General features: G+C 33.8%; 1 protein-coding gene across 1 annotated transcript; it reads right to left on the minus strand.

Annotated features, from left to right (window-relative positions):
* Nucleotides 1–15,230: 15,230 nt before the first annotated feature.
* On the minus strand, nucleotides 15,231–16,824 carry LOC141675298 (F-box/kelch-repeat protein At3g06240-like). The gene has a single exon (XM_074482017.1). The coding sequence runs from the start codon at nucleotides 16,777–16,779 to the stop codon at nucleotides 15,580–15,582; it is 1,200 nt and encodes a 399-aa protein (XP_074338118.1). The 5' UTR covers nucleotides 16,780–16,824; the 3' UTR covers nucleotides 15,231–15,579.
* Between the last annotated feature and the right edge of the window lie 210 nt (nucleotides 16,825–17,034).

Consider the following 17,034-nt stretch of genomic DNA (forward strand, 5'->3'; position numbering starts at 1 on the left):
ATAAGTTAGTGCAAATCAGGACACTTTTCTGTCCAGAAAACAGGGGAACATTGGACTTTAAGCTTAGGCCCAGGTAGGCCCCTTCAGCCACACCAAGTTTGGGAGTTGCATTTTAATCAGAAGAGTCTAGTGTAAAAGTTTGGGAGGTAAAATTGAAGTGTAAGGGTGTCAATTGTACTCAAAAAGCTTATTGGTGTCATCCTGAAATTACTATAAAGAGCACAATCACTTAACCTTTAGTTTTAGGGCACTTATGAGTGAGGCCTAGGTTGACCATCATAGTTGTAAGATAGTATGAGGTCAGTAGAGTGTAAGGCCTAAGTCAGAGTCCATAAGAACTTGATGGTTTAGAAAAGGCACTTCGAGTTATGAGGTCGATATTAAGAGTTTTAGCTAGTTTAGCATGACTAAGTGACTTGAGTAAGTGGAGTAAGATCATCCAAACTTAGTGATGCAATATAGTGTGTTGATATATTATTATGTACTTAAATGTGTTATGTGAGCATATGTGGCTACGTGAACTATTATGCTTATAAGGTAATTGTAAGCGTGTATGTGTATATAGGCCTAAGTGCCAATATTCGTAATTTCGGTTTATAATTAGGTTGAGTTAGTGAGTATATATCATAATGAGGTTATTATTATTTTTTGTGTAGGCTCTCGAGACGAGGGTAAAATTTCCATTAAAGTCGAGTGAAGCTTCAGTTGCTCCCACCTGCCAGTCAAGTCAAGCCTTTCTCAAGGCAAGTGTTTAAACCTACCTTTTTGTTTACACTGCAAGTGTGTGATAACCCAGTTCTTATATATGATGCGAGTGTTCTAATTCACCTTGATATATATGATCCAAGTGGCTCCAAATCTATCTTTCGTATTATATGCAAGTGCCATGAACCCTTAAGTATTTATTGCAAGTAGTTTAACTTTACTTAAAGATTTCTATGCAAGTAAATCAAAAATTATACCATGCTAGTATACCAAAGTAATTGTGATGTTGAACCATGTGCAATTTATACTCAGTAACCTTATCTTGATACCTAAAAGTTAATTATTCCTCAAAGTTGTTCATGATTGCTTGATAACCCTATTCTTACCCCTAAAATATGATACCATGTTATACTTTGAACTGATGCTCACCTTCTTTATATTTTAATACCTATGTCTTATCTAGAACCATTACCTTGAACCTAGTTTGACCTAGTTCCTTTATATTATCCAATAACCCTGTGAAACCTCATGGTCAGATTCCTTGTGAATAGAAACTTTGCGATTCTATTTGATAAGGTATCAGTCTAGTTGATCATGGCTTTAAAGTTGAATCAGAACCCTTGATAAACATGTTCTTTGTTTAATAGTTTAACCGTTACTTGGTATCAAATAAATGTTTTAAATGAAAAAGTTAAAAAGTGGATTTTCAGTCCCAAAGGGGGACAAATATTTTCTTTAAATAGTGGATCTGGACTGAGACGCAAGTCCTTTTCCGCTCTTAATTTGTAGGCTTAAAAGTTGCCTAGAGATCCCATTAATTTTCTAGAACCCAGCGAGGTTCGGGATTACTTCACGGCTGATCACTGGCTGTAATCCGTAGCGTCATAAAATGGTTTTTGATAAAGAAATGGTTTTGAATTGTATTATTACAAGAAAAGATGACATCACCCTGAAAGTTTATCTCTTGATACCATATTGTCGAATCTTTCATTTTCATTGTTATTCTTTCATTCTTGTTTATGTATATTATAGCGCTTGTTGAGCATTTGGCTCATTACTTGCTTTCACCCTAATATTACAGCTAGTAGATATGGTTAGATTCAAGCAGACAGCGCGTAAGGCTTGTGATGCCGATTCGTATGTTCGAGCTCAGGTAGAATAAGTGATCGTTTTGTGTGAGAACTCAATATTAAAAATCAGGTTGTAATAGTTAATAGTATTGGGCTGTTCCAAACCCTAAACTGTAAGATCTTGGATCCAGATGTATTTATTTCCTTTTGTTAACTATTGTAATAATTTGTATAATATCTATTGCTAAGTTGGGGTGTGACAATATGTCATTTCTCTACAAAATAAAAAGAGATCTCGACATATTATCTCAAATTCAGAATACAGACAAGTTCAAGATTCAAGATTATCAGTCAACAAACAATTCATTCACTGAATTTGAAAGACTACAAAAGTAGCTTGAAGAATACAAGATCAAGGGTTAAAATTCACTGGACAAAGGATGGTCACAGACCTGCAAGATTTTGCACAGATTTGCGAACACCGGAAAATGAAATAGACAATGTTGCTTTTGAAATTGGTTTAGTACATTTTGGTGCATATTTTATGAACCCGTGTTGCTAGCTATAAAGCATGCACGGGTCCTTAGTTTAGAAGTAACAAACAGATCTAGAAAAATCTTGTATTCTCTTAAGATAGAAGCTGAGTTCGTATTTTCAAGAATACGAATTTGTAGCAAGACAAACTTAATTAATATAATTAAGTGAGTTTTTGATATATTGTGTTTTAAGTGATTTCTGTCAAACGTAATATCTCTACATTTCTTAACTGCTTTGTTCAACCATAATCCAAATAGTTTTAATAGCCAGGTAAATCCAAGAAACACATTCACCCCCCTATGTTATATTTTTTTCGTATTCAATATCTAACAAAATCTTACTACATTTCGAAGATAATATCCTCGCGATATCATAATAATATTCCAAAGAAGAAATAATCAGAGAGAACACAATTTCCAAAATGCAGAAATATCCTAGGCATGAAAGTATTGAACTTAATTTTTTTCTCCCTACAGAATTATTGATTAAGCTAATTAGAGAGAAAACAATTTCCAAAATGCAGAAAAAGAAACAGAGGTCAAAAACTTTATTTTAAGTTTTAACAAACTCAAATCGATTCACCTATATATAATGTGAAAGCTTTATCATGAAAGATATCACAATTTCTTGAGGAAAACTTGATAAAACTCAATATAGAGAAGAAACATAGCTAGAATTTATAACAAAGTGTTCCTCTCAAAACAAATATAGAATACAACATGAAATTAATTCATAGCATATTCCTTACCGACTCTTAGATATTATAAAACATAGCATGTTCCTTACAAACTCTTAAAATATTACAAAACATAAATTATGATAGTGTTCTAATCATATGCGGGTAAGAAATGATGATAATAACCTTCAAAGAAACCAAAATAGAAAAAGAAAAAACTTCTATAATTCCAAATTGCAAAGTAAACAGAAACAGAATGAGTTCGAAAGCAGTTGAAATCACATTCTAACCTCTAATTCTTCTAATTAAGGATTCAGTCAAGCACATACATAAAGGCCAATAGTTATAGAGCAATTGAAAACGGGTATCTTAAAACAATATATCTTCCTAAATTTCGAAGACAATATCCTCGCAATATCATAATAATATTCCGACGAAGAAATAATATATATTTAGCCAAACCAGAATGTCAACATTTAAAAAGCAGTATTGGATTTTGATGACTCAGTCTGATACAATATATTATACTACATACAAACTAACATGATCCACTGGACAAGAATACGATAGAACCGTAAAAACAGCTAAGTTCACAATTGCGAAGTGTATCATAAGCAATGTTTATATCCAGCTAGGCTTCATGCTACATATAAATTGGTAATAATATAAGGTAGATTCTAATGCGGTAAATCATAAACTTGTCTTGTTTAATATAATATTTGGACTAAATAACACAACCATTTTTGATAAATTATATCCAGAAATTGGTATTAAATTGTAGCAACAATTGCGAAAACATTAATTTAAATATTTGTTAACCGGAAACTTATTACAAGTAACAGGTCAAATAATTCCAATTTCGCGTCAATTAATACCTACAGAGGATTAAAAATATTTTATTCAATTTTTTGTCTCCCTGAAGAATAATCGATTTAGCAAATTAAAGAGAACATAGGTTCCAAAGGAAGAAAAAGAAATAGAGGTCAAAAACTTTTGTTAAAAGTTTTAACAAAGTCGATTCACCTACATATATAATGTGAAAACTTGATCAATCAAATATATCATGATTTCCTGAGGAAAACTTGATAAAAATCAATATAGAGAAGAAACATAGCTTGAATTATAATTTAGTGATCCGCCCAAAACAAGCATGTAGAATACGACGTGAAGTCATTTCATAGCATGTTCCTTACCAACTCTTAAATATTACAAAATATAAATTATCAACTTATTTCAATCATATTAGGTAAGAAATTATGATAATTACCTTCAAAGAAACCAAAACAGAAAAGAAAAAAAACTTCTATAATTCCAAATTGCAAAGCAGAAACATAATGAGCTCCAAAGCAGTTAAAATCACATTCTAACCTCTAATTCTTTTAATTAAGCATTAAGTCAAACACACACATATTGTGTCTCGAATGACCTTATGAAAATGATTGGTCTCTCAATGAACTGATTAATCGACAAGGAGTCTTATAACCACCATGTGTATGAGTCTGAGTTGTTAAATGAATAGACTTTATTCCTTGAACATAAAACAGACCTCATTCCTTGGAGTGGTCCGAGAATACACATCTACTCCAAACACCACATCCCTCCTCCCCATCCAAATTATACATAAACACCACAGAATCTACAATTTTTCGGTTATAAACTATCAAAGTAAGAGAATCCTTCATATCCATTAATTGATGATAAAATTAAAAACCCCATCCAGTTTTAGTCACATCAAAGTGAAATTTAGGTGACACGCTGAACAAATAGGTTTCAACATCAAACTTCATCGCACATAAAGTTGCCGACATCAAAAACCTAGTCTCATACTTATATCTAGACAATGTCCAATAAGGACAACCATTTACAATGGAAATCGGTCTCGATTCATAAAACCAGCAATTAGAACACATTATTAGGAATAGATACATCAGTCCAAGAATGCAAACCCGAACAATAAACTATAGCAGATGATAAATCAGCTGAAAAAAACTGCAACCTTAAAACTATTACTAACACCGTCAAAACCAAGTCCGATATTATACCCATTAATAGAAGAGTGAGACGGAAGAGTGAATACATTAGATTTATGAATAGCAGGGTTCCATAATGAAAACTTCCTGCCACGACGAAGACAAACCAAGCCATTCACTTAGGGTTACTGGTGGCTCCTTTGCGCTCTCCACTTCTGACCCCTTACAATTTTCCTACGTATCCCTATTTATAGGAAATCAAGCCAACATAATTCTTGTGGAATAAAAAATCTAATGGGCTTAGATTTTCCACCCCGAGGCCCAGTAAGAAACCTAATGGAAACCTTCTTCTACTAGTTTTAGGAATGTTCGCCGATTAGGTCCAACAACAAAGGCCCAAGGCTCGTCAGCGGTTTCGAGACTTCGCGGATAAGGCATCTCCTGGGCCGAGTATAACCCTCCACTACCAGTTGTTTCTCTAGTCCACAGACGCAGTTATAGCCATTGTTCACCTCAAATATTGAAGGCATCCTTGTCCCCCGGATAAGAAGCCCCTACCAGATTACAGGATAAGTGATCTCAAGATTTTGGGTGCAAAGTGCGGGATACTTCGAAGTCTCCCAATAAGGACACTCATTGATTACGGAGCTCCCAAAGCACACACCGTAGTTCACGTCACATCCTCAATAAGAACACTTATTAACTACAAGAGGAGGCCTCCCATCCAGGCATACCCCTGCAGGTCTCTGACCATAGACACCACTTTCTGTGATTGCATTACAGAAAGGAGTTATTCAATAGAGTACCTGCAACAAATATATTATTAATAATAATCTTCTCCCCTCTTAATGCATCTAAATAATTCATTCAAACTATATGTTCGAATTTCATCAAAAACTAGGTTTCTCTTTTAGGGCGCGCCCTAACCTTTGTGTAGATTGGGACGCTCCTTTTAGTATAAGGCGCGCCCTAACTTTCCAAGGAGTAAGGGATTTCCCTATCTAGGCATCAGTAAGGTGCGGCATGATGCTCATGATGACCTCAATTACTATTTATCGAGGGCAAACTCTAATTCTGATTGTAGTATCTTTACCCTAATTTCATTGAATTGACCCGATTTTGCACTACTAGAAAAAGTAGAATAGACATCACCTCTTAGACATCGGTTGCTTTTTTGACCGATGTAAAAGGTGTTTTCTACATCGGTTTTTGGTAACCGATGTCTTTTGTTGTTATAAACATCAGTTTTTTAGCCCAACCGATGTTATATGTCTGTTTTAAAAAAATTAATCAACGTGCCTTCCCCGTTTCCCCCCTTAACCAAATAATTCATTCCCTCCAAGTGTTCCCCCCCTGTTTTTTGACTTAGTAAAATTCTCCCCCTTTTTTCACCCACATCTTCCCCCACTTTTTCAAAAAAATGAAACAAAAAATCAAAAACTAACAAAACAAAAAATAACAAACAAAAAACAAAAACGTATTCATTTCATCACTCTCTCATCTCTCATTTCATCACCAAGAACATATCCCTCTCTCAGCTCTTATTTCACCTTCCTGTGTAGATTTCACCTTGCTGCTCTCATTTTACCTTGCTGCTCTCATTTTTGTTGCATTGTATCGAGTCGAAGTCGGAGTTGCAGTCGAAGTCGAAGTCGGAGTTGGAGATTGAAGCTAAGTTGGAGTTTAAGGTTGGAGATTGAAGCTAAGTTGGAGTTTAAGGTTGCATTTCACCAAGGCTTGAATTAGGTAAGTTTTAAACCCTAATTTCAGAATTGGGGGTTTCAATTTGAAACCCTAATTTTTTATTTTTTAATTAGTTTACTCATCTGCATCTGCTTGTTTAATTAGTATGGAAATGAGTTACTTGTCCTATAGCAAACCCTAATTTGCTTATGATTTATTTATTTTTTTTATTTTGTTTAAATGATATGATTTTGTTATTTTCAGTTTACATATAATTTTTATATATGTAAACATATATAAAATGCCAGGAATTTATAGTATAATGTAAACATTAAAATGCATGCCATGTCTTGTACTACTAAATCGATAATGCAGATTTTTTGATAATGCAGATTTTTTGATAGTATAATGCAGATTACTGAAAAGGAATAACAATCAATTTTGATTTTGGGAATGTTTTTAGTGGTATTTTTTGGTTAATTTTGATTTAGAGGTATTGAAGAGGGGTAATTTCGATGTTTTTGAGTATGTTTGTATGTTTTTTAGAACTATATGAATGTTGAAGAATAGGGTAGTTACTAATTTTAGGCGACTACGATTGGTTAATTTCTGTAATGGTCATTGTTTAACTTTGTGCAAGTACTTTATAAAGTTTTGTGGTGTTATAAATTTACAGTACTCTTGTATATATGTACTTTAATGAATTAATCAACCTCTAATTAATCAAGCAGAACTTGTAGGTTCTGCTATATGATTGTAGCTTAGATTTATATGATTTATATTCTAAAAATGAATGTAACGGCAGTCTGTTGCAATCCGTTTTAATCGGATGAAACAGAGAGAGGGAATAAGTTATTTATAGTTGTAATAAAACAACAAAGTAGCTAATTAATAAGTTGTTTGAGAAATGATAATTAGCATGTGAGTAGAGTTAACATGCACAGTTTATCATCATTTTATTGACATAAAACTGGTGTTAATGTAATACTATAAACATCTGCTACAAAATAAAAAAATGATGTCTATCAAAGCTTGATACATCAGTTCTAGTTGACCATTGACATCAGTAAAAACCGATGTTAAAGACTACAGCAAAAAAAAACTTGAAACAAAAAACTGATGTTATTAATCATCATAGACATCAGTTTGTCAAAAATAGACATCAGTTACCAATGAAGAACCGATGTCAAAGGTACTATTAACATCGGTTGTTTGATGAAAACTGTTGTTACTGGTACTAGTAACATCAGTTTATTGTTTAAATTGAAAGATTTTGCTTAGCTCACATATATTTAAATTGATAAAAATATCATATTATGATGATATATGAAGATTAGATATGCATGGGAAATTTAATATCAAAATATAGAAATCGGTTTTAAACTTGGAACTGATGTTTTATGCTCAATTTAACATCAGTTTAAAACCGATGTTAAATAGGGGGGTCTTTAACATCACCCACGAAGACATCGGATTTTTACATACATAGACATCGGTTTTTAACCGATGTCTATTGACGTTTTTCTAGTAGTGTTGACCAGGATAATTTTTGTACCAAATTTTGGATATAACAACTATCTTAAAATATTAAATCTTCCTAAATTTTAAAGATAATATTCTAATAATACCATAACAATATTCCAAAAAAGAAATAATACAGATGTAGGCTGAATTGAATGGAAACAAGTAGAAGCAGCACTGAATGTTGATGATTCAGTCCGATAGAATATAGTGCATACAAACTGACATCATAGCCTGGAGCCTGGAGCTGAAGATGACAGAACTGCAAAAAGGGTTAAGTTCACAATAAGGAAGTATGTCATAAGTAGTGCTTCTAACCCATTAGGTATATATTATTAATAGGATAAGGTAAACTCTGATGCACTAAATCATTAAAAAAACACGTCTTGTTTAATAAAAAAAAGTGGACTAATTAACACAACCAATTTTGATAAATTATATTTGTAAATTTGTATTTTATTGTAATCACAATTGTGAAAACATTTAATTATATATTTTCTAACCGTAAACATTTTAGAAGTAATAAATCAAATAATTCAAATTTGTTGTCAAAAGACTAACTAATACCTACACATGCCTGAAAGCATTTTACTCAATTTTTTTCTCCCTGCAAAATAATTGATTAAGCAAATTAAGAGAGCACACAAGTTCCAAAAGGCGGAAAAAGAAATAGAGATTAACTCTGTTCATGACATAAATAACTAACAAGATTTTGACGTGAAATGACATATGACGAAATAATATTTTGGTTCCAAGTGAAAGTAGTTTAAATTGATTACAGAAAATTTGAGACAAATTCCAAATTATTGACAAACTGGATTATTAATCGCCTGCTAATATCTTCAGATTAGTCCGAATTTTTATAATTACTTATTGACTTGTAATAAGTTTAATTACATATTTAAATTAGTTTCAAACCTTTAGCTTATTGGTAAAAGTATTGTCGATCTAGTTGAAGATCTAGGCCTCAAACCATTGTCAATTTGTTTATTTGTTATTGTTAGTGATAGTGGCCCAATTTATAAGGCCCAATGGCTGAAGGCCCATTAAGCAGTCATGGGTCGACCGTTGGACTAGAAAACTACAGAAACATAACCCCCTCCAGCATTTATCTTCCTCCTAAATGTAACGGCCAAGGCATTTACATCCGAGATTTTGATAAATACACCATCATATACACATAATCATGTACATAATTTTACGAAGAATGGCATATACTTATTTTGGTGCAATCATAGCACTTGTACGTTCCATCTTACTCATGAAAGGCCGATTACTGATTCTCACACCGGAGGTGAATCGTGAGGACAAACCCTCGTATTCTTCTCCTTGCAGGTCTGACCGAAGTACGCTCCACATGATCGAAGGACGTTCTATCATCATTAGAAATGTGGTCATAATATTGGCGCCGTCTGTGGGAACGTACAAATAATCTTAAACTATAATTCAAATGATGGTCATGACTCTCGGTTGAGGATGATCGTGGAAAAAAATAAAAACTGGTTTCGACTCCGGATGGCTTTGTGGCATAGGAAAGGATTGAAGGCCGAATGTCGTGTGTAACTATTACGCCCATCGCTTGTTGAGTTCAAATAACAATTAGGCAATTAGGGTTAAATACCAATTAGGATCAAATTGCCAAAAAAAAGATGGGGAAATTCAAGTTATGCAACCTTGCGAGATCGATGCAACAAAAGGAAAAAGCTAAGTGAACTGACTTCAGTTTTTTTTTGTATACCTAGTCACACATGTCTGCCATGATATATACATGAATTATGTAATACATATGTTCAATTTTGACAATCATATTTATTAATATGTGGGAGAGGTTAAATTTTTTTAACATGACATTGTTAACTAGAAGAGGGAGCACCTGTTTTATTTTATGTGAAGTTTGTGTACAAGATAAATTTGTATGTATATGTGCTTGACTTATAAATCAACTTCTGAAAAACAAAAAGACAACAAAAAAAAATATGTTATCAAGTGAATTAACTTGAGAGCTATTGACATATTGATGCCTTGATTATCGAAATTTATGTATGCTCTTTGATGGATAACTCCTGAAACATAGACGAATAAAAACTAAATTACTAATCATCTTCATTTGATTTATCTATGAATAAGTTGGAGCTGTGAATCATATATATGTGACAAACATGGAAGTTTTCCACGCATGATGAATCGCAATTGAAGAAAGAAAGTCATTTGAAAAATAGTACGGACAAAAAAACTTGAAGTCTAGGAAAAATACGAAAGGCCTGGCCAGAAAACTAAGGCTTAGAGTTAACAATAACAAGGCCACTGGAAGCCCAAGCTCTCCACAAAATCAGCTCCTGTTAGCTCAACATAAACAACTGGATAGCACCAGAAAATCTGCTGAAAATGGACCTTAAAATTTACAAAAAAAGGGTCTGAAACCGACAGAAAATATACAGAAAAATCACCAAAAATGCTGCTGAAGAAATCACAGAAATCTGAGAACTTCGGAAGGCCTAGATTTGCAGAATAAACTGCTTTTCTCTGGGACTTTATGGATATGAAGCTATATACCGTTGGAAAGATATCGGAATCTAGTTTTTTGTGCAAAAAACGGTTCACCAAACAAAATTTTCTACAGATATCTATAACCGTTCTAGTGACAGGATGTAAAGCTGTCCAGATTCTAGAGAAACTATAGAAATGTCAAATTTTACAGAATAAACTGCTTTCCTCTGGGCATTTATGGACAGCAAGATACATACCGGTAGAAAGATCTTGGAGTCTTCTTTTTCATACAAAAACCTGTTCGTGAAAATTATTTTTCTACAGAAAGTTACGGTTATTTTAGTAAGTAGGTGTCAAGCTGTCTAGACTTGCGGAAATACACTGCATCTATAAACAAGGGCCGAATGAAAGTTTAACGACTACATAGCCCAGTTTGACAAGGTCAAGGCAACCAGATTCTTGAAAGCTAGCCTCGATCCGACTAAATGTACATGTCTCGGATTCAGTACACTACTTTAAATACATTTTTCGGATGCAGTATGCTATTTTGTTTAAGTGCATTAATTTGAATTAAGTAAATTTATCCAAATTTAGCACATTAATATAACAAATAAATTAGCAACCTAGCTATTTAAGGTATATCCCAAATAATATAGGAACTTGCTTAAGTATCCAGGGGAATGTTTATCCCGAAGCGGAATAAGTATTTAAGACACTAATTATCTTTCCTACGGGATTGGGTAGAACAAATCGACCTAATTACTTGAAATCCCGAAGCAGGAGTTACCTAGTCCCTTAAAAATTTGGGGGCAAAGAAGGTAGCTATAATATCACCTAAGATGCATATTATTAAAGCCAAAATAAGCATTTTACTTTGCAATAAGGCTATAAACTGTGACTATGCTGAGATAACACCGAAGATGCATATTATTAAGGCGGAGCGGAGCATCCTACTTTGTAAAAAAGCTAAAATAAATGAATAAAATATTTATCTAGGAGATATCCCGAAGAAGATAACAATTGCTCAAATACCCCGAAAGAAAATAAGTCTATAAGACACCGACCTGTTACAATCGAAATTCGAGAAAAATTGACTCGATATACAAGTCCCGAAGGCGAACAGCTCAGTCTCTTAAACACTTAGGGGCCAAGAAGGCGGTTCCGAAACGGAAAAAAATAATAATAATAATTTTTTATGTTCAGGCAAATAATAAAGTCGAAGATGCACAAAACAAATAAACTATGCTAAGGTACCTATCACGTACCAAAAACGCATATATAAAATAAATTACGCTAGGTTAAAAATGCCGAAGACGCGTAAATTAAAAATTACGTCAGGTAAAATACCGAAAACGCGTAAATTAAAAATTACTCTAGATTAATATAAAAAATAAGTGAAATAAATAATTTATTCCAAGGTTAATACACATACCGAAGATGCGTCAATTGAATAAATTACGCTAAGGTAAATGTCAAAACCAAAGAAACATAAAATAATTGAAGTGTGGAATGGAAATCAAAGGAGCATAAGAATAAATTATGCTAGGTTGAAAATCAAAGTTCCGAATCCGAACTATTCAATCCCTTAAAAATTCAGGGACAAAGATGATAATTTTGAAATGCAGAAGGCACGAACTAGCCGAAGTAGCGTGGTTGAACATGTTATGTCCAGATTAGCTATGCATAAGACTAGCAAAGACGAACAAACACCTTATCTAGGTAATCGCCCGAAGAAAATAAGGTCGTTCGTCTCTTACTTTTCTAGTATTATTTGACTTTGGCATGAAACACCTATCTATGGGTCACTCGAAGATGATAGATCCTTCGTTCGTCCCTCTTTAAAATTTAATCTCCTGCACGAAATACTTATCCAGGGGCCACCCGAAGAAGATAAGCCCTTCGTCCTCATAATATTCCTTCTTTCGGAGGGAACATTACGCATGACATTACCTCTAGAAAGGGGGCGAACGAATACCTGTCTACGGGTTACCCGAAGAAAATAGTTCATTCGTTCCCCCACTCCTTTCTAAGATTTTGATACCGGACGAAACACCTATTTAGGGGCTACCCGAAGATAATAGGTCCTTCGTCTCTATATCAGCTATACTTAGCATGTAATTTTTAGTAAGTCTTTAAAACACGACCTATCACTCAGAAATTGGGAAAATAAAGTTAAACATCCTTTTCGAACGATGCCCCTAGTCCCTCAAACACTCGGGGCGAAGATGGATGTTAAAACCTCGAAAATTGCTGAGGTAAAACGAAAGCCGAAGATGCAATGCAAAATTGAACCATTGTTGAGGTGAAATAAAAGCCGAAGATGCAATGCAAAGTTGAACCATTGTTGAGGAGAAATAAAAGCCGAATAAGCGATGAAAATTGAACCATTGTTGAAGCGAAATAAAAGCCGAAGATGCGATGAAATTTGAACCATTGTTGAGGCGAAATAAAAGCCGAAGAGGCGATGAAAATTGAACCATTGTTGAGGCGAAATGAAATCCGAAGATGCGATGAAAATTGAATCATTGTTAGGGCGAAATAAAAGCCGAAGATGCGATGAAAATTAAAAATTGCTAAGGAAAAAGCCGAAGATGCAATTAAGGTAAAACGAAAGCCGAAGATGCAATGCAAAAGAAAAAATTTATTATTATACACCAAAGCAAAGAAACATCTAAAGATGCGGAAAAAAAAACACAGCATAAACAGCCCGAAGGCAGAAGTTACAAGCCCGAAGGCAGGAGATTGATAAAATAAAAATCAAATTATCATAAAGGTCTTCATCCTCTCCCGAAATAAATCGCAAGAGGATCGTCTTCTACAAACGAGCGACTAGATCTTCCATTACTTCATCTAGAAAGAGCTTGTGATTCCAGGAAAGGCCACGAGCATTGTCAACAGCATAGTCAAATCCGAATGGAAACACCAATCTTCGTTCTGTTCCAGGTCCTCTCCCAGCTTTCGTTTGTCTTCGATCTCCTTGGCTGAGCGTTATACGACAAGTGGCCTTATGGTTACTATCCAAAAATGGGCCACGCACATTGTCTATCGCCCACACACTAGTCCGACCAATAGATAGGGACATGTTAGTGGCCTGATTTATGAGGCCCAATAGCCGAAGGCCCATTAAGCAGTCATACGCCGACCGTTGGAATAGCAAACTACAGAAACGTAACCCCCCCAACATTTATCTTCCTCCTAAATGTAACGGTCGTAGACATTTATATCCGAAGTTTGGATAAATACACCATCATATACACACAATCATAAACATAATTTTACGAAGAATGGCATATACTAATTTTGGTACAATCATAGTACTTGTACGTTCCATCTTACTCATGAAAGGCCAATTACTGATTCTCACACCGGAAATAAATCGGGGGACAAACCCTCGCATTATTCTCCTTGCAGGTCCGACCGAAATACGCTCCACATGATCGAAGGATGTTCTATCATCATCAGAAATTCGGTCATAACAGTTATATAACACGTTAATAATTTTTGATTATCAATTCCAACTTTTTAAGTTAATGAATAAATATTGAATTTTTGCTAAACAATTTCAAAAGTCTGAGACTAATTCAAATTATGAATTGATAAAACAAAAAAAGCTAATTTGCATTTACCAACACTCTCGAATTGCACTTGCTCAGAAGGCTTGTTTCGCTATCACTTGAAAGAGATAAGCAAGCATTTACCAAGAGTTTCAGGTTCCATCTGCCTTGTTGAGATGGCATGAAATACGTGTGAAAACTACATTTGAAATATATTCAAATTTGTGAAGTATATAAGAACGGGAGAACATATGTGAAATAAATACCATTCAATTCAGCCACAGACGATCTTAAGAATCTTTAAGGTCTCTGCATAATGTGTTCAGCGTTCTGCTTTACAGTTTTTTTTTTTTTTTGCAATAAGCCAGTATCGCTATTGAATATGACTACCTTAAAACATTAAATCTGCCTAAATTTTGAAGTATTCTAGCAATATCATAACAATATTCCAAAAAAGAAATAATACAGATGTAGGCAGAACTGAATGTAAACAAATAGAAGCAATACTGTCAATTAGGAAGTATGTCATAACCAGTGCTTCAGACTAGTTAGGTATATATTATTAATAGGATAAGGTAAATTCTGATACACTAAACATAAACAAACTCGTCTTGTTTAATAAAAAAATTTGGACTAATTAACACAACCAATTTTGATAAATTATATTTGTAAATTTGTATTTTATTGTAATCACAATTGTGAAAACATTTAATTTTATATTTTCTATTCAGAAAACATTTTAGAAGTAATAACTCAAATAGTTCAAATTTGGCGTCAAAAGACTAATTAATATACCTACACAGGTATGAAAGTATTTAACTTAATTTTTTTTTCTCCCTGCAGAATAATTTATTAAGCAAATTCAGAGAGCACACAAGTTCCAAATTGCAGAAAAAGAAATAGAGGTTAAAAACTTTTGTATGAAGTTTTGCCAATATCGGATCATCGATTCACCTGCATATAATGTTAAAGCTTGATCAATCAAAGATATAATGATATCTTGATGAAAACTTGATAAAAATCGATGTAGAGAAGAAACATAGCAAGAATTTATAATTAAGTGTTCCGCCCAAAACAAACATATAGAATACAAGATGAAGTCATTTCATAGCATGATCCTTACCAACTCTTAGATATTACAAAACATAGCATGTCCCTTACCAACTCTTAAATATTACAAACCATTAACGGTAAGAAAGGATGATAATTACCTTCAAAGAAACCAAAACAGGAAAAAAAAAAAAAACTTCTACTGTTCCAAATTGCAAAACAGAAACAGAATGAGTTCAAAGCAGTTGAATTCACATTCTAACCTCTAATTCTTTTAATTCAAGATTCAGTCGACACATACATATAGTTTGCACTCCCGAATGACTTTAAGAAAATGATTGGTCTCTCAGTGAACTGATTAATCGGCGAGGATTCTTATAGCCACCATGTGTACGAGTCTGAGTTGTTAAATGAACAGACTTCATTCCTTGAACATAAAACAAAGTAGGTTCATATCTAAAGCAGCTTATATCATAGTTTGTAAAATTCGTACCATGAAGACGCTTTATTTCTTCTGTTTCAAGATCAAGGCAAGAAAAAAAACCATTCTCATGATATAAAATCTCACCAACATACTTAAAACCCTGTGACATTGACAAATACCAACCTTGTGTATCGAACTGGAATGGACCAAGAATGCAAATCTTACTCCAAACACCACACCCCTCCTCCCCATCCAAAGTATACATAAACACCACACAATCTGTACTGTACCGGTTATAAACTATCAAATTAAGAGAATCCTTTATATCCACAAATTGATAACCAAATTCAAAACCCCCTCCAATTTGAGTCGCATCAAAGTAAAATTCAGGTGTCACACTGAACAAATAAGTTTCAACATCAAACTTCACCGCACATAAAGTTGCCGACATCAAAAACCTAGTCTCATACGTATATCTAGACAATGACCAATAAGGACAACCATCTACAATAGCAATCTGTCTCGATTCCTCAAACCCGAAATTAGAAAACACATTATCAGGAATAGATACATCAGTCCAAGAATCCAAACCCGAACAATAAACTATAGCAGACATTAAATCAGCCCCAAAAACTACAACCTTAAAATTATTACTAACCCCGTCAAAACCGAGCCCGACATTATACCCATTATCACCCGAAGAATGAGGCGGGAGGGTGAATTCCTTAGATTTATGAATAGCAGGGTTCCACAACGAAAACTTCCTGCCACGACGGAGACAAACCAAGCCATTAACAGAACCAATTAAGAAAAACGTTTTATCAATTGGGAGTAGTTTAGTTTCTTCGTATCGGGAGAGAATGACGAGTTTGGTGCCTTTGTCAACTATGAGATTGTCATAGTCATTAGGGTTTTGAGTGGAGAGGTTAGTGTGGTGTTGTTTAACAAATTGGGGGTCAGAAAATAGAGATAGCCATAGTTTAGAAACAGATTTGAAACGTACCACTGATTTTATTGGGAGTCGTGTAAGTATCTCTCGGCGTAGTATTTCGTCCGGCAAGTCCGCCGCCGTTGTCTTCTGCCTCTTCATTTTCTTGGCCATTTGGAGATGTCGAAGCCGCCTCCTTTTCCCAATTCAAAATTAAGTTTTTTAAGCCTAAACTTTGTACGCCATATTCTATTTGGCATTATTATAATTTCGTATTTTAAAAAAAACTAGGTTTTGCTTAATATTTTTATATTATTTAAAATTATAATAATATATTTAATTATTATCTTATTAGTATATTTATTATAAATAATAATATGAATATTTATTATTGGTGGGATTCGAGCATCAATTTTGGGTAGTGTATAA

Source organism: Apium graveolens, chromosome 7, assembly GCF_009905375.1.
Source record: "Apium graveolens cultivar Ventura chromosome 7, ASM990537v1, whole genome shotgun sequence".
NCBI classification, from domain to species: domain Eukaryota; kingdom Viridiplantae; phylum Streptophyta; class Magnoliopsida; order Apiales; family Apiaceae; genus Apium; species Apium graveolens.

Coding starts and splice junctions, on each gene's coding strand:
- LOC141675298 (XM_074482017.1), bottom strand. CDS start 16,779: ATGGCCAAGAAAATGAAGAGGCAGAAGACAACGGCGGCGGACTTGCCG.